Source organism: Neodiprion pinetum, chromosome 3 (genome assembly GCF_021155775.2).
Source record: "Neodiprion pinetum isolate iyNeoPine1 chromosome 3, iyNeoPine1.2, whole genome shotgun sequence".
NCBI classification, from domain to species: Eukaryota; Metazoa; Arthropoda; class Insecta; order Hymenoptera; family Diprionidae; genus Neodiprion; species Neodiprion pinetum.
Window position 1 is genome coordinate 21,809,324 of NC_060234.1, and position 24,978 is coordinate 21,834,301.

At 38.7% G+C, this 24,978-nt stretch overlaps 3 protein-coding genes across 5 annotated transcripts; 2 read left to right on the forward strand and 1 right to left on the reverse strand.

The window, feature by feature from the left end:
- Positions 1-33: 33 nt before the first annotated feature.
- Oseg2 (intraflagellar transport protein Oseg2) lies at positions 34-7,445 on the forward strand. 3 transcript variants are annotated; one of them, XM_046617521.2, is made up of 9 exons: positions 34-184; positions 252-395; positions 492-604; positions 716-901; positions 973-3,202; positions 3,311-3,871; positions 3,947-4,390; positions 4,470-4,802; positions 5,598-7,445. In XM_046617521.2, exons 1-9 carry the CDS (start codon positions 146-148, stop codon positions 6,768-6,770), a joined length of 5,223 nt encoding a protein of 1,740 aa, XP_046473477.1. In that variant the 5' UTR covers positions 34-145; the 3' UTR covers positions 6,771-7,445. The 3 variants fall into 3 exon arrangements, with proteins under 3 accessions (XP_046473477.1, XP_068991006.1, XP_068991007.1); XM_069134905.1 differs by lacking the exon at positions 34-184 and having other exon boundaries at positions 305-395; positions 548-901; XM_069134906.1 differs by lacking the exon at positions 34-184 and having other exon boundaries at positions 305-395; positions 548-604; positions 716-3,202.
- Sec71 (ADP ribosylation factor guanine nucleotide exchange factor Sec71) lies at positions 7,172-14,445 on the reverse strand. The gene is made up of 13 exons (XM_046617496.2): positions 13,914-14,445; positions 13,282-13,793; positions 12,811-13,187; positions 12,260-12,664; positions 11,697-12,053; positions 11,302-11,613; positions 10,960-11,201; positions 10,593-10,873; positions 10,152-10,485; positions 9,481-10,077; positions 8,935-9,155; positions 8,668-8,871; positions 7,172-8,541 (listed from the first exon to the last, which is right to left on the reverse strand). Exons 1-13 carry the CDS (start codon positions 14,035-14,037, stop codon positions 7,414-7,416), a joined length of 5,094 nt encoding a protein of 1,697 aa, XP_046473452.1. The 5' UTR covers positions 14,038-14,445; the 3' UTR covers positions 7,172-7,413.
- Positions 14,446-14,618: 173 nt separating this feature from the next.
- LOC124214837 (membrane protein BRI3) lies at positions 14,619-19,076 on the forward strand. Its single transcript, XM_046617519.2, has 3 exons — positions 14,619-15,113; positions 15,376-15,530; positions 17,903-19,076. Exons 1-3 carry the CDS (start codon positions 15,023-15,025, stop codon positions 18,032-18,034), a joined length of 378 nt encoding a protein of 125 aa, XP_046473475.1. The 5' UTR covers positions 14,619-15,022; the 3' UTR covers positions 18,035-19,076.
- Positions 19,077-24,978: the final 5,902 nt, after the last annotated feature.

Genomic DNA, 24,978 nt, shown 5'->3' on the forward strand with positions numbered 1-24,978 from the left:
GTCGCTATGGAGACAACATGTACATACCATGAAGGCCGGGTTAAATGCTTCACTTATGAAACCTATTTCAATGTGAAAATAAAAATCATTTACACTTGTGGAAATGGCTTCTCAATAAGATAAAAATTTTATTTTCCACACAAATATGTTGCTGAAATATTTGGGATCAGTTTTAACCGCACAAGTAAGTTTCGTTCGTCATATGCACTACTTTGTACACTGGTGATAAACGTAGTGTATCTTTCAATCAGGATAGTGAAAATAGAGTCGCTGCTATTTTATGGTCACCCAATAATTTAAGACTTGCCGTTGCGTCGTCTGATAGATCAATATATCTATTCGATGAAAAAGGAGTAATGAAGGATAGATTTTCTACCAAGCCTGCAGACCCTAAAGTGAGTTGAAGAATATTTTATAACCAACTTCTTTTTGATACCAACAGTCTCACTCTAATACAAAAATTTGGAATAATTTTTTTTGGATATTTCAAGTACGGTAAAAAGAGTTACATTATAAAAGGCATTGCTTTTTCTCCGGATTCTACAAGAATCGCTGTTGGACAAACCGACAACATTGTTTACGTCTATAGAATTGGAGAAGATTGGTAAGTTACATTATGTATATTACAAGGGTCGTAGAAATATTTTGATATCTTCCCGCTTCATATTCTGATTATCACCATGAAGACTTATACTTATGATATTCCAAACTACAGGGGCGAGAAGAAAGTTATCTGTAACAAATTTGGTCAAAGCGCAGCTGTAACTTGCTTAATATGGCCGTCCGAGGGTCCAATCATCATAGGTTTAGCAGATGGAAAGGTGCGAGCTGCAATGCTGAAGGCCAACAAAGGTCACACTCTCTACGCGTCGGACTCCATGGCAATTTCACTTGCCGTCAAGTAATAACCTTGATAACCTACCATATCAGTATTCTCAATCTCCATAATTTGAAATTTTTTCATTTTCTCAGTGTAAAAGGAACTGGCTTTCTCTCTGGTCACGCGGACGGCAGCATCATACGTTACTATATCGCTGAAGATGGTCAAGCGGAGCCTCCAGGCCGAGTATTGACGCACGGAGTACCAGCCTATGCACTGGCATGGCCTGCAGGTCACATTTTTACTGCTGGCTGTGACAAAAGAATAGTATTCTATGATCCTAGAGGTAAACAAGTGAAGAGTTTCGACTACAGTCGAGAAGAGGGAGAAAGAGAAATGACCGTTGCCTGCTGCAGCCCAAGTGGACAAAGCGTGGCTGTTGGGTCTTGGGACAAAATTAGACTGTTAGATTGGAGTCCACGGAGAGGAATATGGGAAGAAGCAAACGTACGAACATTGCCAAATTTATATACAGTCACTGCTTTGACCTGGCGTAGAGATGGATCAAGGCTAGTAGTTGGTGGTTTGTGCGGAGCCGTCGAACAATTTGAGTCGATTTTACGGCGATCAATCGTAAGAGGAAGTCACGAGGTGGTCTATGTTGGGCCCAGCCAAGTTGTCATTCGTCCTCTGAATGGAACCAGTCGTTCGGTTGTTATAAGATCGCAAACAGGTAGCGAAATAGAAGATGTCAGAGTCCTTGGACGCAAGGATAACCACATAATGGCCAGAACATCTACAACTCTCTTAGTCAGCGATATAGAATTAAATCTTCTTAGCGAAATACCATGGGAAGACAAAGGCGGTAGTGAAAAATTCTTTTTTGAATATCCCGGTGTCTGTCTAATATTCTGCGCTGGGGAATTGACAATCGTCGAATATGGCCAGAGCGAGATATTGGGTTCGGTGAGGACAGAAGCTGTCAATCCCCATGTAGTCAGTATCAGGATAAACGAACGACATATGCCTGGGATGCCTGACAACAAGAAATTAGCATACCTCCTGGATCCCAGAACTGTGTGTGTTATTGACCTTGTGACAAACGCCACTATATGCATCACTGTACATGACGTAAGGGTCGACTGGCTGGAGCTGAGTGAAACAGGTCACAGACTTTTGTCACGTGACAGAAGAGGTCGATTGTGGCTTACCGATGACCAAGGGACACGCTCACTCTTGCTTGCTGGGGCAAGTTTTGCATCCTGGGTACCCGGGAGCGATGTAGCTGTAGCTCAGACTGGAACAACACTCGCCGTGTGGTACAACGTTGATGCGCCTGAAGCTGCTACGTTGATTCCAATCAAAGGGGACGCGGTTGATGTGATTAGAGAGAATGGCCACACCAGAGTGATGGTTGAGGAAGCTGGTGGGCAGATTAGCTATCTTCTTGATGAAGGATTGATCGAGTTTGGCACAGCACTTCATGACAACGATTTCGGTCGTGTTGTCTTGTTTTTAGAAGAACTTGGTGATAGGCCGCAAGCTGAAGTTATGTGGGAAAATGTGGCGAGCAATGCCATGGCTGCTAGACAGCTGCCTGTGGCCGCTAGGTGCTATGCAGCGCTAGGCGACGTAGCTTGTTCAAATTTTTTAACAGCGATAGTGGTCGCTGGCGAGAAGTACTCATCACAGACCGGAAACGACGCCCTTAGTAGCCCGGACTGTTGGGCCAAAATTGCCATTCTAAATGGTGAGCTAAAGACAGCCGAAGCTATTTACCTGGAGCAAAATGAACTGGACAAAGCCTTGGAGATGTACCAAAAATATTGGCGCTGGGAAGAGGCTTTGGCTTTGGCACAAGCGAGAGGATGGGCGGGACTCGAATCGTTACGAGATAATCATTTAAAGTGGCTTCTCGAGAGTGGGCAGGCCGCGAGGGCTGCGGCGATCATAGAACCTGATAATCCTCGCTTGGCCATCTCACTCTACTTACAAGCTCATCGTCCTGGGCGAGCTGCACGATTAGCACTTGCTAACGAAGATTTGATAGAGGACAGCAGCATAGTCGCCGATGTAATCAGCGCCTTGAAAGGGGCGGATCTTATGGAATTGGCTGGTGAAATTTTAGAGAAATCTGGTGAGCCATCAAATGCTATCAAGTGCTACGCTCAAGCTGGCGTATTTGCTCGAGCACTAGAACTGGCTCGTACAGTGGAACCTAACTCTGTAGTCAGTCTAGAGCGAGATTGGGGACACCATTTGGCTGCTGGTGGCCACTATGATGCAGCAATTAATCATTTCATTGAATCAGGCGAAACTGCCTTGGCTCTTGATGCTGCCATCAAGGCTCATCAATGGCGAAAGGCTCTACAGATCGTTCAGGTAGAAGAATTTTACTTCGCGAATATTCGCGTTTCGGGTCACTCAACCCGGAAATAATTTTTGAATGTTGTTCACACACAATTAGCCGTTATAATTGTTTTTTTCTAGGTCATTGAAAATGACAGTCCTGAGATACAGACTCAGTGTGCAAGATTAGGAGAATACTTTGCTTCGATTGGAGATCAAGATATGGCAGAGATGTTATTCCTTCGTGCGGGTCAAGCCAAGCGAGCAATTGAGACGCACATTAATTCTGGTGACTGGACAAGAGCATATGAAGTCGCAATGAACCACATGAGTTCTGAAGAGGCTAATGAAGTGCTTTCTAGACACGTGGAAATGTTGCAGCAAGCTGGAGACCTGAGACAAGCGGAAGCACTGTACATTGCAATGAATCAGTATGACCTCGCAATTGCAATGTATCGGCGGGAGGGACATAGAGGGGATATGGTCAGGCTGGTTCGTAAATACAGACCTGAGCTCCTCGAAGCCACTCACGCTCATTTAGCCAGAGAACTGGAAGCTGCTGGAAAGCCCAGAGAAGCTGAGGAACATTTCCTGGGAAATGGAGATTGGCGAGGCGCTGTAGCTGCCTACAGAGCAGCCAATATGTGGGAAGATGCTCTGAGAGTGGCTAAAGAAGCCTCTGGAGAAAAGGCCGCGCAGCAGGTAGGATTATACAGTCCAAATTGTTGGCGTGTATCCTCAGTTGTGAAAAGTATAACAGTTTTTTTTTTTTGATAGGTAGCGCTGATGTGGACACGCACTTTAGCCCCTGAATTAGGTGCGAGGCTGTTGATGCGTCTGGGTTACTTTGATCCATGTCTTCAACTGGCCTGCGAGGCAAACTTATTTGACTGGGCCTTAGAGATTGTAAAATACGGTACCCTGGATCAGAAGAAAGAAGTGTACTACAAACACGCGATGGCTCTTGAAGATGAGGGGCGATTTTCTGAGGCAGAAAAGGAATTTGTTCTGGCTGGTAAAGCAATGGAAGCTGTACAGATGTACATTCACACTAGAGAATGGGATGCAGCTGAAGAAGTTGCACAAGCGCATTATCCTGATGGACTACCTCAAGTCCTTATTTCGAAGGCAGCTGATGCCGCCGAGGCACAAGACTATGCTGTAGCAGAGTCGCTTCTCTTGCGAGCCCACAAGCCTGAAATCATCGTCAGTCATTATAAGGTGATAAATGTAGATCCAAATTTGAAAATTTCAAATTATACCAAGGATGAGAAAATTAATTCTCTTCTATACTTCGCAGAAAGCTGGTATGTGGTCAGAAGCTATGCGTGTCTGCCGGGAGTATTTACCAAGCCAGGAAGCTGCGTTGAGGCGAGAATTAACCCAGGCAAGCTCTGGGCATGGAGCAAATGGCAGTACTGGAAACCTTGAAGAAGCTCGTAGATGGTTGGACGCTGGAGAAGTCCGAGCGGCACTAGACGTTCTGATATTAGATCCGGATGCACCAAAGGCTGCACTTGTTCAAGCAGCAGATATACTCATTCACCAGGCTGACTTCGAGACTGCAGTTCAAATCGGAGAGGACTTAGGCACCAGATTATTTAGAGTCAATGAACATGCCCTTGCCGCACAGGTACGTTAAATACACTGCTATGGTTAGTGAAGAATATGTGTATAGGAGTAGATGGTTGAAGAAATGGATGAATTTTGGAAATCTATATCTTAACAACCAATGGTTCAATGTAATTGGAGTTTGTTGTACACAGATCGAGTTGTATTTGAGTATTGGTTATTAGAACGAAATGGTAAAAAGCATCATTATCAATAACGTCTACTATTTCGGTCAGTGACATGTTTTATGATACCCACGATATCTCGAAACAAATTGATTCAAATTTGGAGATAAATTCTTATCCTTAGATAATTTATCCTCTTTGCCGCGATTAGTTTATTTTTTTCCTTCAATGATAAAGTAGCAACTATTAGAAGTTCAAATTCAATTTTTGGTACAAAATGTACGAATTTTTTATTTAATTCTCGAAACTTGACGATCATTTTTTTTAAATAGTAGGATCGTAATAAAAAGGATAAACTATCCAAGCATACTGTCTCTAGATTTGGAAGTAAGTTGGTTGAGCTGAATTTCAGATATCGTAGTCACCTCAAAAATGTCACTGAGCGAAATGTTTAACGTTATTGCCAATGTTAGTGTGTCCAATAAGTTGATACTCACAAAAAAAAAAATATTTGAGTGAAGCTCGATCTACATATTTATTAATAAAACAAACTCCAATCCAATTGAACAATAAAGTGTTGAACAATAAATACTCAAAGCACATCCACTTTTGCAGTAATCTATGCACGTACATTAATATTGAGTTTAAAATTATACATCACGTAACTTTTTTTGTTACCTTTGTTATTGCAGGTATTTCTGCAAGCTGACAAGCTGAAGCATGCTGTAGATGCATTGGCGATAGTCGGTGAATGGGGTAGAGCTAGACGTATCGTAAAAGAGTTGGCACCAGAGCTAGAGCCTTATTTGGAAGAAAAGTACAAAGAAGCTATGATAAGAGAAGGACATGTGGAGCAGTTGGTTGAAGTTGATGCAGATGCAGCGCTAGAGATACTGGCTCGCAAGGGTCAATGGAGTCAAGTTTTTGAGGCAGCAAGTACACAAAGTCCAAAGCTTCTGCATAAGTACATTGCTCAGCGAGCGGCACAACTTTTGAAGACTAGTTCTCCTATGCAGGCACTTCAACTTTACGTGCAATATGGAGCGCCGTCTATTCCCCAAAATTACAATCTCTATTATCGCTTATCAGAGCTGGTCCTTAACTTCAAGGATTCTAAGGAAGATTATAAGAGTCTTGCTCAGCTGCGAAACGTTTTGCTTGGGCTCATTAAAGGCATGGAATCAACAGCGTCAGAGGAGGCAAAAAAGTTTGATCGCATTCTTCGTGCAGCGCACTATTCGGCACTGAAACATGCCTGCAAGAATTTTTCACCTCTTACTGGAATGGTGACTAAAGTGAGCATATCTCTTCTTCGATATTCAGACATTCTACCTGCAGATCGTTGCTACTATGAAGCTGGATTAGAAGCTCGTACTGCTGGACTGAACAGTGAGGCCTTTGTTTTTCTCAACCATTTCCTGGACCTTGAGGAATGCATTGAAGAAGGCGATGGGGGGTTGTTGGATGTTGAAGATTTAAAAGTCACTGACTTTCCTGTAGAAGTACCACTGCCAACAACTTTAAGTTTGTCCGCTGAACAGCGAGAGGAAGTCAGAGAATGGGTTTTAGCAGTCTCCATGGACCAGAGAGTTGAACAAGGCCTTCCAGTCGATCAACGGGGAGTCTATGTAGGATCGTTAACGAACCCTGCAAACACAGCAGGGGTATTACAAGCCTGTATTCTAACCGGATACCCAATTCGTGGACCAATCATTAATTTCGAGGGTAGCAATCATGCAGCTGATCGCGATGATTGGAATAAACTAGTAAGCACAGCAAGACAAGCTCCTCAAGACTCTCCTTTGAATGATGTACTAATTTTTGTTCAAGAATTTTGCGGCATTTTACCTAGTTATTCATTTTAGGTAAGACCGGTTATTTGAGATAGTAATTTAGAACAACAAGCCACGTTTGTGAGTTATATTATTTAAATAGCTCCAGGGGTAAATAAGGAAATAGGAAATTTCTGATGAATTCGAAGTATCGCTGATTCTTTAGTGTGAATACGGTATTCACACACACTATCAGGAGGATACTATATTAGGGTTACGTATTATATGTAAAGTGTAGTTTAGATTAATCTAAAGTAACATCGCAGCAGCTTTATATTTTAATCAAAATTAATTGAGCTGTTTGGGCTTAACTTGAAGTACGGAATTTATTAAAATTCGGTTGAACCGTAAAAACATCCGGTAGGTAGTATAATATAAGCGAGAAAATGAACGTTCACTGCATCCGATAAATATGAATAGACATAACGCTAAGCTATGATCATTTCATAATTTAATTATACATAGTATAACAGAAGAATTTGAAAATATTATTCCTACGTACTATATAATGTGCTTAAAGATAATAGTCTACATCTATTTAGTAGCTACATACATACATAATTACGTATACATACATATTCATATACAGAGACCAGTATGCCATATAAATATGTATATACATGTGAAATAATACAAGTTATAAAATATATATAAGTGTTTACACGAGCCTTCATCGTCACTGTGGGGTGATCCTAAATACGGGGCCAATTCTCAGGAAAAATCTTCTGAGAACCGAACGTAATTCGGGCTTGAGATCAAAACACATTACTTCGCATAAAAGCGGGTAACAGTTGGATGCATGAACAGCAAACCTGCTGTCGTACATTTTCAAAACTCTGGTCAGCAGGAGCAGAAGAATCGGTGTCCAAGCGTCTCGGTGAGCCTCGCTGGATAGAGCCAAGAAATACTCTAAGGCTTCTTTAGACACTTCCACCAAACGAGACTCTACCTTGGCCCAGTCGTCTCGGCGTGCCTCGTCGCTATACATTTTTAGCAAAATCCGCAGCGCACATGCCAGCGACTGAGTTTCTTGTTTCAAAAGGTTTGGCTTTACGTTTCCTCTGAACCCAGCTTTCCAAAGATTATTACGCTGTTCATGGTTTGTGTTGAAACTTTTAGCAAAACGATGAGATTTCAAGAGGCACTCTACTAACTGCAGCAAATGTGGAGATGTTAGAGCGCAATACATTCCTTGCTCCTCTTTCTGCTGATCTCCGCCACCCTTACCACCAAGTTCTGGCGTACGACCGTTTAACATGTCTGCTTGAGCAAGCGCCAAATTTTCTTGGTCTTCCTTTCTCGAAGTAGCGGGGTAAAAAACAATGTTGTCGATTGTCTGGATCAGTTCGAGCTGAACTACACACTTAATTAGAAGAGCAGAGAAAAGTCTTGTTATGTGATCGTCGTTGGCAGCCAGGCTCTGTGTACTGACTGTTCGTTTTAAAATTCCCATATGCCCGTCGAAATCTCCATTTATTACTTCAAGGTCTGATTCTTTGTTAGAAGAATGTGGTTTCCAGGTGAGCAGAGCTGTCGGTAAAGTGCTGTCAAAAATACTAAAAACACAACGACAAGTTTTCTCCCATGTTAATTCAGTGAATTTGATACCGTTACTTATTACTAAATTTTCCAAACAATTTGTCCCTGATCGAGCTAGCTGTTCGTTGTCTTGCTGCACACACCAAAGAAGCTGAGCATACAATTGTTCTAGCAATAGAGGGCCCAAAGTATCATAGAATTGAGAAAATACATCGACTATCGCATACAACGCGTGGTTGCAGGTTGTCGTCATCCATTCCGCTTTCTGTAAATGTCATTTATGGTAAGATTATTTAATATGTTTACTCAAGTCCGAAATTACGTATCCTATATATGTTATTCTAAACCCTAGTCAATATCATATACTCTGTTGTTTGGAATGTTGTACTACCTCTGTGTGCTGTTCCGGCAGCTTCATGTTGTCAAAGATCCTGAAGAGAACCTGGAAAAGGTCCTTCCACCAATGAGGCTTAAACGAAGCTCCATGCGTTTTGACGACATCAAATAGGACAGTCAGAGCTCTAGTTCTAACATCTAGTTTGCACCTGCTTACGACGCAAGACAATTCAAATAACAGAGGAAACCAGCCTCTTACCTAAAATTAAAAATAGGTTCGATTTCACCAACTTATAATGCAAATATTAAAAAAATTATTTACCCAAGCTCTGTCCTCTTCTGACACAGTTCCATTGTCATCCATCATTCCTTCGGCAAACAATGTAGGATTCGCATCAATATATGATGCACAGGAACGAATCAGTCTAATCGCTTCCATGCTTGTATCAGGAAATGACGCATTGCAAGCGAATTCACTAAGGCACTTGACAGCGTCTTGAAACGAATCAACCATAATGCCAAAATGTTCGGCATAGAGTTCATCTAGAAAAGGAAGTGGAAAAAGATAGGGAATTAAGTGCTTAGTCAATGATAATGGCCACAAAATTAGTAAATTTTTAACTACGCGTACAACCTGCAATGGAAATGGAAGCTAAGTGTCAAAATTATGATCTTTTGTACAAGCAGAATGAATGCAAGTTTGCTATAAGAATTTAAGGGTAATTAATGATTATGGTAAAAACATGACAGAAATTTGGTTTAGAATATTTTGTATAAAATAACTTATCATGCTATTAATAAATTTTGTATTTAAAAACATGTAGACCAATAATATATGTAGGACGATAGAATACATGAAGAACCTTACTAATTATTTTTCCAGTTGTAGAGAAAGCAAGATCAACAACAGCTTCATCACGATCGCTAGCGGCGTGATGAAATACGCTGAATATATTTTTCCATCCAGAGCGTATATTCGGTGCCTGTGACTGTACCATTTGAGCAACACATCTGACGACCATGTCTCTGATCGTTGGTGATCTATTTTTCTTCATAATGTGCTCGAATGGTCTTAAGAAATCTTTTTGGAATCTGAAGTTGGCGAATTCGCCTTTTTCAATAAACTTAGTTGCTAGCTGTCTCAGAGAATCGACGGCAAAAAACGCAATGTCTTGTCTAGGACTGCATCCAACGGTGTCAAAATGGTCCCCTAGCACCTGCCAAATCCTAGACCATTGCAGTCTAATTCGGCCCATGTTATAGTAAGAAATCTCGACTATTTTTGTTAAAGAAAACATCCGGGGCTGTGTAGGATGCGCAAGCTCTTCCAGCGAAACCTGGCAAAGAGCTTTTACAAATTCTACTATGGCATCGCCATCTAGTCTCATAGAGCCAGTAAATATTCTGTCTACAGCTACAACCACACTTTGTGAACTGGTTTCTCCTATTGACTCTTTGACACTTGCTGTAACAAAGAATTAAAATTAATTTCTGTAATGAAATTGAATGTTTGAATACACATAAATAAAATTTACTGACGATCCAGAGAGCTGAGGATCAGACTGTTCGTTTGATGGGAGTTGTTGTGGCTTAGACTAGTAAGATTTGCTAGTGGTGAGGGAAAATGAGGCTTAGAAGGTGGTCCGAGAAGCTGTGGTCTGATACCAGTTCCAATTAATTGGGCTAGCTCCAGCTGGGAGATGCATTTTACAACGTCCAACCACGATCCTCCAAGATAGTTGCCGTCTGTGTGAGCGACTGTGATGAGAGTTTTAATGGTATCTATATTTTTCGCTTTCATTTCCATTATCGGAGAGTTTGCTGTCAGCAATGTGAATCTGGCAAGTGCTTGTACATATGCGTCACGTTCAAGCTACAATTAATTTATTTTCCATATGTAAGTAATGGCAATTTACAAATCTGAGAATACTTTTGTTAGATATGTTTATATCAAGATAACAGAGTTCGTAGATCGCTTACCGACATGTGAAATATACAAGTGATGCGAATTGCACATCGGATACCATCAAGGCAGAGTGAAGCTATTTCTGGATCGTCACAATCCTGTAACCCAACACTAAAGGCAGCCAAAAAAGGCGTCCATGCCATTTTGAACATTGGACGTACGTGTTCAAGGTGTTTTGCCGTGGTGAAAGGTGCTTGAACATGGCTCACTGATTCCATCAAGTTTTTAGCAGCTGTTGAAATAACTTCCATCTCCATATTCCATAAGAGACGTCGTTTTTTTTCACTAGATATTACTGTTATGAAGATCAAATATTAAGATAGTGAATATTTTTATAAAACAATGTAGAATTAAACCAGCAACGCCATTTAATCATTATACCTTGTTTCCCAGGCCGATTTGGATTAGATTTCATTTTAATTTCATTGCCAGCAATTTCATCATAAATTTTCGACAAATACTCTTCTGGTAAATCTTCATTATCACTTATGCGACGATTTAGTTTGATGTACTGTTCTTTAGTCATTTTATTTTTAACTTGCGGTGAGTGCAGATCAGTCGTCAGCATTATAATAGAAAAACCAAGGACGTAGGCAGTGTCGGCACTCGTGAATAAACCATTACTGAAAAATATCCGTATTGTTGAAGAATTTATTCCACAACCATGATAAAATGATAAAATAGGTGAACAGAAAATAAAACCATGCATTAAAAAATACTTACTTTGGATTGCACTCGCAATATCGACTAGCAAATTTCTCCATAAGTCTATCAATCTTCTGAGCCTCTCCAGGGAGCCGGAAGCCCTCAAGAAAATATCTAAGAGCGGTGACTAGATCCCTGTCTGCAAATTCCATCTGATCCACGTAGCTATACATAACTTGGTTATGATTATGGTCACCCAAGAAATCGCCAATCGCTGTTTTATCCAGGCGGTCATCTATGTGTAGCCAACGAGCCACTTCATCTATCGACCCACCAAGCAGACCCTGTTCCTGTAAGTACTGGACACCTTTGCTCGGTTTTCGATTGAATCTGTAATGAGATGGCATTAAGAAACTTGGAAAATCTGAATGCTTCATTTTCGTTGAATTAAACTCAGGAGAATTCATTCATACATGTCAATTCCAGCTTCCCAGACTTCTTTTTGGTGCTTTTGGACTTCATATTGCTCTGGGGAATCTGGGATCTCTTTATTTCCTGTCAAGCTTGAATTTGCGGATGAAAGGCTACCCGCACTACCATAGTGAGGCAAGGGCGGTTCAAGGGGAGGATCAGGGGGCTCGGAAGGTGGCTGTTGGTCCGCAGGCACGCTAGGATTAACGTAAAGGTCTCTGCTCCACTCGACCATGCATTTTAATATCGAAACTAGACATTCTAGGCCTCGAATGCGCATAGACTTTTCCTGATTAGGGGAGGCGCCTAATTCCAATGCTTGACGGCCCTGGGCGATTTTGGATAGATCATTAACAAGCCTGCAAAAAAAAGTTGACAAGGATTAATCGTAAATTATTGTCCACATAGAAATAAATTGTGATATCCGATTTTCATGATGTTGATAATTCGGAATTTGAACGAGTGATTACTACTCAGCGAATGTACAATTTTTTTTCAACTCCATGTACCCGTATAGTAAACCATTATTCGTGTACTGATTAATCATAAAATATGAGTTATTGACCTTTCAAATAAGTTTGCTGCTGAAAGGTCGCAATCATAATTAACATAGATGTCCACAACGCTTTGAGCATCTGCACAAATCCGTGTCAGAGCATGTATGACCATCCATTTGTGCTCGAAGGATGAACTGGAAGTTTCTAATATGTTCATGAAAATTTCTTTGAAGAACACCTCTATCTGCATTTTCAAGTGAACTTTGAACCGCGCCAGTAGGGCCAAGAACAGGGCTAGGGACAGCTCAAAAACTTCAGGCACGGATGAGACCCCATTTTTAGATAGTGCAACACATAAGTATTGCTTTATAGCTATCACAAACATTTCATTCGATCGCAATACTGGACCTGCATTCTGTAGGATACCCAAAAGCAACTGAAGTGACAAAATTTTTGAACGAAGCTCATGGGACCTGAAAAAGAAGGGAAGTTGAAATTACTTTCAGAATAGAAGAAAATTTGTTTCACCTGAAAAGAACTTTGATTTTACCATTTCCGATCAGCAATTCAAACCAATACATGGAATAAAAGAAACGAGCATAAAAACATCAGTATTTACTTTGGATCTGGTGTCCCATCAGGCAGAGGCTTCATAGAAAGTTTGCAGAGTGCCCTGAATACAAGAAAGGCATCTTTTTGCAGGACATGAGTGAATTTTGCTGTGACCATATTATCACTTTCCACAGTGTTTTCATCGGTTGTGTCATCAGTCGGTACTTGATCAAGCGAAACTTCGTCGGAAGCTAATACTGGGCTTGGGTCCTCAGGCACAATGGTGTTCACCATCTGATCAAGAATAGATTTCACTAACATATGTGCTTCTGTAGGATCACTTATTGAAGACTCCTCGTTTATCACAGCTTCAGATTCTGTTTCACCTGCAGTAGCTGCCAAAGTTTCCTGCTGCTCGTTTTCAGCTCTCAAAGATTCTTCCTCCTGAATGAAAAGATTTTTTGCAAGCTAAGTAACATCTTTACTAGTAAATTTTTTAATAAACTAACATTTGCAGGAATAACTAAGGAATATTTACCGCTTGAGATTCCATGCGAGCGAAAATCACATTAATCATTTGCGTTAGAGTTGCTCTTGCAGTTGTTTGGTTAACTAGATTTCTGGATGCAAGGTAAACATTGTAAACTGTGCGAATAGTTTGCAGAACGGTCCTCTCGTGAACTTCCACATGTTGACTGGTCATAACGGTTAAAAGGGCTTTTATAATCTGCAGCTGAATTCCTTCGTCCGTTTGGGGTCCCATAAAACAGTCGCATATCGTCTCAACAATACGAACAATTAGCAATTTGTTAGGCTCAGTAGAGTCGGGAACATTCCCAGTAAGGTGGCCATAAGCTATTAATTTCTGCAAACAATCCAATGCGGTGACCACGATCCGAGGGGACTTGCTTTGGCAGGCCAGTTCAAATGGCAGAAAATATTTCTCTGCCGAAATGACATTAGAGTCACTTTTGGGCAACGGAAGAGCATTGGATGTGGTTTCCTCACCCGTGACAGTTGGAACTTCTTTAATCTCATTGCGCAGATCGTCTGTATAAAAAATGGTAAAAAATTATGAACTTGTAGCACAAGAACCTAGCGCCAGTATCATTGACTAACTCTCTTGCTTAATAATAAACAAAGGTCTATAAAAATGAATTCCCAACTTACCGAGAGCAGATTCGCATGATTTTTTAAGCTGTGAAAGGTGCGACCGCTTGATATCGCGGTCGGCGAGTATTTTTTCGAGAGCACGAACGATAAACATCTCTCTGGTTTTGGAGTTATTTTGCATCGTCGTAGATCGTGATTAACCGTGATTTAACACGTTATGGAATGAAAATTGAAGAACGATTTGACCGAGCAATCAACTAGGTGAAAGAATTGGAAACATATTGACGTAAGCATTTTCGATATTTCAACATTCGTTACCGTACGGTTTCACCGCGGTCTCCGTTGCGTTACGTCACTTTATCATACGCCGACGATTTAATTATTTTCGATTTAATACGGCTACAACCCGCGTACGAGTGGCCTATTATCTTCGAAGAATGACCAGATGAGTTGAGGAAGTTTGAAATTGGGTTAAAGGGATCGAAAATAATGTGAATGTGGCAGACTGACAGTCAGCCACCCGAAACCATAGGTTATGCAGAATTGGTTAGAGCTAACGTCGACTGAGCGGAGCTAGAGTCCCACGATGGTCAGAACGTCGCTAAGCGACGTGATACGTTTTCGTTACTAACACTGGTTACTAGGCACTAAACTCCCTTTGGCTATTTTTGCATACTCCTAGGCGTATTCCGTTGGGTAAGGCAGGTATTTATTGTACCTATGAATCGAAATTTAATCATTGATTGAGCATTCCAGGTATAGATGGTACTATGTCGTTGTTGTAAGAGAGCAGAGATTGGGAGCATAATGAAGCAATAAAATAACAAATCGCAAGTGTTGAAATGAGTATTCGTTATCGCAAAAGTTGGAGTATCTCCCAATGTTGTTCATCAGTGGCTGTAGTATGATAACGTAACGTGGAATTCATCTGTATAATTCTATTCGCGCTACGAATAATATTCCAGCAAGTTATAAGGATATTCGTGCTAATTGTTGCGCAATTCGACGAGCTGTCACCGATGTATAATACCTCATAATTCTCTCTGTTATACGTCTATGTGCCGACTGCATAAATAGCTTTTGACAGATCTACACTTCGCCGTGATTCATTAGATTACTGTTCTCATCGGTGACCGCGGTTTTAACAACACATCAGAGATATAGCCATGGAAAAACAACCCTTAAAACCAGGAAATGATAGGCCTCCACCCTACTCTGCAACTGAACCTCCGATCATTTCGACAAATCCGCCGCAAGGTAGGTATATTATAACAATTGACATTGAATCTTTATTGAAACGCATAAAAAATTCACTCATCTTTACGACGATTGGCAAGCGTTGGAATCAATGCCAATGTTATTTTGAATTCAAGCGGTATTTTTCACTTCACCGCGTCCCATGCATGAGAGTGACAGTCATCGCATATGATAACTGCAGATCATCTGACAAATCGGACATTATTCTTTACTTCATTTCATTTTTAATCCCATGCATGTTTCTCTTCATTTTCGCATGTAGCTGGTTCGTGGCAGCCACCTCCGGGGTATTATCCGCGAAATGGAACACCTATCCAGGGTTCCTACTTGCCATCCTACGGAGCAACTGAACCTGCGACCACAACGACTGTGATTGTCCCCGAAATAATCCTCGTCGGCGCCTGCCCTGCCTGCAGAGTAAGCCAATAATCATATTTCGTATTCACGCGTGCATTGTTCGTTATGAGTGAGATATCAATGTTACGTTATTATTGGCAAAACAAAACAAAACAAAACAAAATAGTATTTTGCTACTACTGTATTACAAGTGCGAAAAGTGGACGATTTCCGATGAGTATGAAGTTTGCAGCGTGTGCCGCAAAGGCGAGCGCTATAAAACACGAGTCAGATATCGTCTATCCGTCTGTGTGACACGCTATTTCTTCCAAGGAATCTGCGAAGGAAAGTTTCATTTGAGAAGTAACGAAGGTGCCACTGTCAGCGAGTTAAATTAGGGTTAGATGACTTACGCTCAATGACACAGTGCGTGAAATTGAATTATTTGAAAGTGCGCATGCGCCAAAGAAATCACTTAGTGTGTAAGTTTGAGCATTCCAGTTTTACTCATGCGCCAACTTCGTTTTACCGCATTGTTCGGAAATGGGGAATTTTATGCAGGCTCCACGAGCTTCGAAAATCGAACTTTCCAAATAGGTGTTGTAAAAAATCTAAATATTCTCGAAAAACAAAAATGAGTCCTTCCTTGGCTTTAATTTTTTGAAAGATTTTCGGCCTGAAGACATTGGATAAAAAATTAGATTTTACATCTGAATTCAAAAATTTACTAAAAATTCTTTTCACTTATGATAAGGAATCTGTTACGATTTATCAATGTGCAACGTCATATTCTGATTTATTTATAAATTGGTTATTATATATGTGCAAAAATACGATATACACTGCCAGCCAAAAGTTTGGGTACACCAGTCGAAATTTTTTGCTGCACTAAATATTAGATAGCGGACTTAAAAATAAAGAGAATCAGACGTTACAAACAGTGCTTTAAAGAAGACAAATTTACCATCGTTTTGCTTTATTAGAAAATTCTCTACAACTCTTTTTAGCACCAGTGCATATTTGTGAATACGGCCGTTTTTCGACTATTTTTAGCCGCCGGAAATTATGTCCGCATCTTAAGGAGAAAAATTTCCTCAGTTTTTTCTATGCTAAACTTAAAAAGGATATCAAAACCTACATTTTCGTTTTTTAAAATACTCGTTCGAATTTTTGCGCCCCAGTATTGCATTTTTGGCTAAAAAAGACATGTTTTGGAAAAAAAGCTGTCATCAGAAAATGTCAAGAGGGTAAAATGTTGCATAGCTTCACACTGGGGTAGCTTGAATTTTTTCAGAATCAAAAAAAAAAATTTTGTATGTATCATGCAGCCTGTCAAAGATGAAATCCATCAATTACGTGAGCTATTCTGGATACATGGTAGAGAGAGAAAGAATTTGGACTTCTTTTTTGTAGCCTTATTTACTGATTCCTATTCCGCGAGTTTCTACTTACAATTTACCGATTTCTGTTTGGTATCCCGTGTGTGCATAGGTTAATTCAATGCTGAACCGTTGTTAATTGCCGTAATAACTATATCCGTAATGGTTAAAACGAGAGCAATTGCTAAACTGAAAAATTGGACTTTTAAAAAAATCTGTTTCGGAGCAAAAATATCTTCTCTCTATACGTATTTTCAAAATCATACTTCCAACCAACTCAATAACTTCATTGAGAAGCTTGATGTTTTTAAATCACTAAATATAATATAACATGAAATCGTTTCTCACCTACTTTCAAAGACTGCATTTATAAAGTGCAGCCATCGTAGAATGACATAAGCATTAAAATGTCTATTGGCACAAACCAATAAGAAAATAAGCAAAATAGAAACCGTGAATAACATTCTTATACAAATCTTGACTTATATTTTCCGTATTAGTGTCGACTCAAAGACCAATTTATTTTGGGTTCTGTAAAACTTCTTTTTTTTCGTTCCCGACAAGCCACTTCGCAAAAATGACGAATAAGAACGAGTTATAAATTCTCAATTTTTAGGACGTAGCCGATGGTAAAATTATGCTTTAGACCACATTAATGAACTGTGATTCACCCGTTCTTAGAAGCTTCGTTCGTGAAATTCACTCGTATGATGCGCTACACGTATATTTGGTAAAAGTTTAAGTCTCGAGAATTTAAACTAGTTTTACCTTTCAGATGTAATCTGGTTATGCAATCAAATTAACGAACTAATCTACATTCTAATTACTTCGAGATGCCTCCGGAAAACAACTCTTACTTCACACCATTGCATAGCCGCATTAGTTAAAGGCCAAAAAAAGATTGGCGAGTATTTTATTCGATCCAGCAATACGTCAGAAGTTGTATCGAAAATCGGAAGTTTGGCCTAGGCCTAGCCTCGCGTTAGATTGAGATGCAAAATCGTGGCGAAAAATCAAATAGACAAAAAAAGTAAGATAGCTAATTAAAACGAATTGATTCAAATTTAATTACAGGTGGGCATGCTGGAGGATGATTATACGTGTCTGGGCCTCTTCTGTGCGATATTTTTCTTTCCACTTGGAATATTGTTTTGTCTGGCTTTGAAAAATCGGAGATGTTCAAATTGTGGCGCTTACTTCGGTTGAGAATACGGCGGTAACGGCCAGAAAAATGGAGAATAGTTATATATGATTGTGCAAATCCATAGATATGTATAGAAACAAAATTCCATGTGCCTTAAAATGTATAAAATTTATCACAAGACTCGTAAATTACTTATAATATATATTATACATAGATAACATCACTCGAGTTCGCTGATCAATCCTATAACGCATCTAGAATATACTACAATTTATACGTTATAATCGAGAGATATAGACATGTTGTCGTTGCAGCGAGTAATTAGCTCGCACAGCTAACTCGCCCGGTTTGAAAGTGTATGTGCACGTAAAATTAATGATCCGAAGTTGCCACGATCATTTTTAACAAGTGATGAAATGAAAAACCAATATAAGTATGTGTGTATTATAAATGCAGTTGATTGAACCGCGATTGAATTCAAGAATATAACAACGTCTACAATTTGTATGACGCGAGTTTTTAACTTTTTTTTTTTTTTAATACTTTATTTTCAAACTTTTGCCCTCCGCCCAAGGTTACTGTACAGAATAACTGGAGAAATCTATACGATTCAAAATAAAGAATTCGCTGCCTTGTTTCTGGCTCGCGGGATATTTCGGTCGCGGTCAAATGAACGCGCTCGTCGCTAGAGAAGGTCGAAGATTTAATCGTAATTATGTATGAAGCGAAATCTTCTGAAAAAAAAGATTTAACACTAAACGAAATAAAAGCAGCATCCCTACTTTTTGATATCAGCATTGGGGTCAGACATTTGAAACCAACACTGTGTGGTGGTAAAAATTATACCCTATCAAGAGAGTTATATTTAATTATAAAATGCAATGCTTTACCGCAGTTGATTTAGAAAAATAGGTACTCTCAATTATCCGACTCCTCAGCGACACAGTGTAGTTTAACCATGTTCTAACTGTTGTCCGAATTACTACACTATCCGGGATAAGTGACCTCATAATTTCCCACGTATTTTTACATATAATTAAGAAAAAATATAATATAACATACATGTATATGAGTCTTCATAAATAACATCACAGTATTTACTAATATTGTCTGAAGAATGAACTTCTTATTTCCACCTTTACTTTAACGATCCTTAATAGTAGCAATCATTAAGACAGTAATATCATAATTGCAATAAACTTGGAACTCGCGAGAATGATTGTGAAATAAAAGAAAAAAAATATTTTAAATATGCGTATTATAGATATATATTTTTGATTGATTCAATTCCTAACTAATTCATATGAGTAAATGGTGATGGCCGCTGCCACTCGATGGGAGAATAATATAGAGTTTCTTGTCAATGCGGTATCTGTTATAGTTGTATATACGAATATTCAAATATGAAAATCATTTGCTTAGTTCGTAAGTTGCATAACATTAAATGATAACGAATATGTTATATGTATAGCATGCATACTGATCGTAAGTCATCAAAGACAAATAAATAGTGTATGTAGATATACGATATGTTGGCTATCCAAAGCGTAAAATGGCGACCAAAATGATTTAGTCACGATGCAACGAGGAGCCTAATAACTGACAATGAGACTTCACCTTGTAGCGAAATTCGCTGGTATGTGCTCGTATCTGTATTGCTTCATAGAATTTATGGATCACACACGATCCCGAAAAATGCCGAGCTAGGTAAGCGACGAAAAGAGGAAAAAGCGATAATTACATTAGCGTTTGATTTGAAAACTTGGGTTTTATTGTAGAGTCTTCTTATAATTGGGAGATTAACGTTGAAAATGCATAATTTCATTGTTCGCGTTTCTTTTTTCAAATGTCTCAATAACACGGTCATATTTCAAATTAACGACAAAAAACTAGAATGAGGAAGTAAGTGTACCATTGGGTTGACGGATGTTGATTAAAAACGTGTTAAAAGTTCGTACTTGTTTCCTTTCGTCTTTTCTTCTAATTAATATCGGTTTGATCAGTGGAATGCGGAGATCCGATATGACCTCTGTAAATGGTGTAGATCCGAAAGTAACGAATTCTTAGGTTTCAGGGACCTTGGAAGAGATAAGGGATTTAGAGAATTGCTGATTCGCACACAGGAGATTTCGCCAAGGTGATATGAATTAAGATATATATTATACACGTGCGAGATGTATAATCGTAATCTATGGAGTAGTGCGAGAAAGAAACGAAGCGTAAAAAAGGCGTGAATATATAAAATAATTGTTCAGTGCGCGATCGCTAACTTAAATTTTTTAGTGACACCAAGATTACTTGAATAACTTCTATCGATAATAATCACAACATCAAATGTACAGAAACAATAGTAACAGACGCAGTAGCAACATACGGCCAATTGGCTATTCATGCAATATTTTCTCCAAGTATATAATCATTGTTGACTTATCGTTATACGTATAACAGAACAGGGGTACAGAACCTGTCATCTTTTTTGAGTAATACGGTTTCACTGCAAGTTGACGTTAAATTTTTTTTACATAAATGTACCAAAATCTCATGTGTTGATTTGGAATTTTTGTGAGAGTCTCAAATTGGTTAATAAACTAATTCCTCGTATCATTATTGCAATGACGGCAAATTTTCTTTCCTTTCAAACTCCCGAAAGTTTCCTCTCAATTCATCTTTTTTAACGTATCAAGTCAAGTGAGATCCTCAAGTATTTTGTAACACAAATTTTAACATATCGTGACAAATTCAACATTTGCACAAATATTTCTGTAACACTACATTCTAGTTTGGCATGTCATTTACATCCCGGACACCAGCGATAATCTCACAGATTGAGTTTAACGCTATTTCCAATTCACTCCAGTCCTTAGCTTACAGGCTTTATTGCAAATACATTATTCATCTAATTGGATTGTTCGTGACGTGTATTGTATGTAAGTGCAATTTCCATGTCCTTCAAGGCGTCAGTAATATCTGCCGTAGTTTGAAACAATGCGGTTAATTAAACCTTTTGCAGAGTTTTATGTATTTAATAATGTAGTAGTTGTAGGTACGCGTGTAGCAATCGATATAGTCAGTTCGCGGTATGTATACGCCGTCTATATTCGATAGTATAATGCGAGTGGAAATTTCCTGCTGCGTTATGTTTCGATTCATTGCCCTCTAGTTATTTTAGCGTTAATCACAATTCACTCATATCATAAAAAACAGAGCTGCCCATGCAGCCGACAATGCAGATGAGGGCTCATTAAAATCAACACGCTCGTTCACCGTTATCCTATTCATAGTTTATTGTCAAAAACTGCTAACTTTCAAAAATATTTGAAAAAATTTACCTCTTCACCAGACATATACCATATACGTATGTATTTTTTTTTGTTTAATGATTTACTGTGCACAATATAAATTATATTTCCGTCTGTTATGAAATAAGTCACATAAGACTGAAAATGTTGGATAAATTTTACGGTTGTATGCGTATTTTTTATATATATATATTGGGATGTGAAAGAAAAAAAAAAAATTTCTTGGAAACGGATTCAAAAGTTTCGATCAAGTATAAAAATACGCCTGTAAAAATTTAAGCTCTTAATATTAACATTAAGAGGTTGCGCGTCGCACTTTTCTATTTTTCATATGAATAACACGGTAAAAATGGTCTTTCCTCCTTCTGATTTTTATAACTAGTTAAAAATCCGTCCTACAGGGCATTCGCAAACATATTTTGTTCAAAAATTGAACGCTCTAGAAAAATGGTCTTTTGTCATTTTATGATAAATGTACTCCTGCAAGAGTTATTTAAGGTCAAAAATTATTTAACGACCTTAATATTAAGAGGTTTCATGAAGTGAGAGACCGAAAAAAAATCAAGGTTTTTTTTTTTTGAGGCAGTACATTTTTAGTGTACATGCAGGCAAAGCAATGCATGTATTACCGTCATCAAATTCGCAACGCATATAACATTGATGGAGAATGTGTAATTAAATAAAACTGCTCCAGCAACAGGCCTCGCAATTTCAATTCATTTCCGGCCTTCGATATTACAATGACTGCTCTCATTTAGGACCTTGTTTACTATTGGTCAAGTGTTGGTCAGGGTTTTAAATTATCAGGTGCGTTGACGCTGATCGGTCAAGATATACATGGTGTACATATATTACATTGGGGTGTGTAAGTGAGAAAAAAAATTTCTCTCACAAACATGTTCAAAAGTGCCATTTAGATATAAAAATACACCTGTTCAAATTTAAGCTCTTAAATTACAAACACACACACGCACACATATATATTGAACGATCAGCGTCAACGCGCCTGATAATTTAAAACCCTGACCAACTCTTGACCAATAGTAATCAAGGTCTTAAATGAGAGCGGTTGTTACGCCAGAGCCGATAATTATGGCTGCACCCTCTCTGTATCGTAACCGACCGACGTGCAACTATCATAAGAGAGCACACATACTCATACCATAGCTTTTAAGAACCATATAGATTTAGATTTAGTTACCATCTTGATGCGCAATGGTCTCGCACCGACAATCGTTCATGTATCATTTTCATTTCTTTATTTCATATCTTCAATTTCAACTCAGGCTCGCGAACTCTCACCGGCCAAACTTAACGAACGTGAGAGAAAACGAGACGAGCAGTTCGCAAAGTATCATTCTTAGAATTCAAATTTGTATTCTTGCAACTAACTATCTTGTCAGCATTGCACCGATTGGCCTCTTCAAGACCAATCGTCTTGCTCTGACGTAGCCAAAAACCAATCAGGAAAAATTTTTACGATACGCCGATTCGAAGAAAACATATAAATTATCAAATGCTATCTTACAGAGTTCCGTCTGTTGTATAGAACAATTATTATCTCCCTTCAACCGTCAGAACTGGATTTCTTACGTGTTAATTAAATAGCGAACAAAAAATGTCGATGCGGCACCGCTTAAAAAAATCGCACGGCAATTTCCTTTCACGAGGTTCAATGTTATGTTAAAAACTATGATTTCATGAAGTGGGAGATCGAAAAACAAAAATAAAGTATTTTTTGAGGCAGTCTAGTGCACACCCTGTGTTTACTGGCATTACTAACCCTCTGGTCTACACCTGGGTTATTAATAACTCGGCGGCACTTTAAAAGTTACGCTCCTGCCAAGGAAATCTTTCGCGCTTTGCTGTCTTTATTTTTAAATAAATATTTACTAAATGTAGATATCGCATTTGCGTTTGCATATTCTTAATCGGAACATTTTGACGATTCCATTTCACTACTAAAATTATAAAAACAAATGCTGAGAATTAGTTTCATAAGGAATATAACTTTCGAGTCATAAATGACCGATGGTATACATAATAGTGGCGACGGAAAACGGTGAAGACCAGAGGGAGCATTTTAGCTTTATTGTTTAAACGGTACTGTACAATTATTTTTGCGAATAAAACGAGGATGGTGGCCTAGAATATGTCAAAATTAATGTAAGGTATATCCGTCGCCACCATTCTCGATTTTATTTTCTTATACGGTGTGTTACGTACAATATTACTATACGCCAGTATGCAAATCAACACCATGGCTACTTATGGGAAACAAAACAAAAAGTCCACTTCTTCAAAATGTGGCTACAAAGAGATTCTAGTGATTATTGGAATTTAAAGCAACTACCTTTGGGTTTGAAATTGCGTGGGAATAAACTATACCTTGACCGTGTAAAATAATCTTATATTCTCACCAAACTATACGTGTAACGTATTTACTGTATAAAAGAAGAGTAAAATTTAAAAAATTATAATACATTTTATTGGTTTTGTTTTTAGACAAGGTTCTTCCTCATCCCGATTAGATAACAAAAGCCGTTGAAAAAATAAAATATAAGGGTCGAGACAAAACAGATGTAGCTAATTCAGCGATTCTATCACTTGAGTATAATTGAGATGCATAAGATTATCTTTGACGTTGCATGGAATACGCTGACTGCAGGTCGCGTAAATATGATCGTGAAATATTTAGCGCATTGCCAGTCAGTATATTCCCTACGCAACGTCCTGCAGTGAATTATTATCGGCTTCGTATTCACGCGAGTGGATATAGTAAGTTTATTGCAGAACGAAGGTTCCCTTCTCCTGATTCCGTTTTAGTTAAGCATCATGAACTGAGCAATTTGCTTTTTAATGCCAATTTGATTGCGCTGCCTTGCCACTTTCGTCACTCACCGTTATTGCAGCCACATCTTCTTGGTCGAATTTCTGGAAATTCGAATCTGTAAGATAAATGACCCGTTGTTTACAAGTATAAACTGGTTCCTTCATTTTTCGTGAAATTCTTTCTCATTGAATTTGTTTTGTTCGTTTTATAGCAATTAGTAAGAAATTTTTGCTATAAATGTCGTACGAACTGTGTCGAAGTCCATCGAGTTTTATGAAATTTTTTCGACAAAAGCATACGGTCAAAGAAAACGGAACGCGGCAATTTTTAACGTCCATCATTTGGTTTTAAAGTCGTGTAAATTTCAAATTTTTTCATCAAGCCATTTCCGAGATCATCGCCGGAGTTTGCCGCTTTCGTCAGGACAGACAGCAAATCGTAAAAATAGTTAGACCGTAATTTTTCTAAACACTTGTATTTCGGATACTTGAGGTTCGAAAACTCAATTATTCATTGAAATTAGAATAATTCACTTTTGACCGAAGCCGTTACATTTCTCATATCACCATAGATGATAAAAAGTAAAAAGAGTACCGAGGAAGAACTGCACAGTATATGTTTATGCTTATATTGAGTGGAAATGATAAAGTAAGTGCCATTTTTAAATTTTATACCTTGCAAGGTTGCGTCCAGGTTCATTTATAAACTGTTTTTCAATTGTAAATGTTTCTGCAGGCTGCAATTTTATTCGTCAGCTGATTGGTATAACTAACAACTAATTGCTATATATAAATGCGGCCGTTTTGTATATAACGGGTCGTGCAGCAGATTCACCGATTTCTGCTGCTCGATTGGGTTTCACAGTTGTATGTAC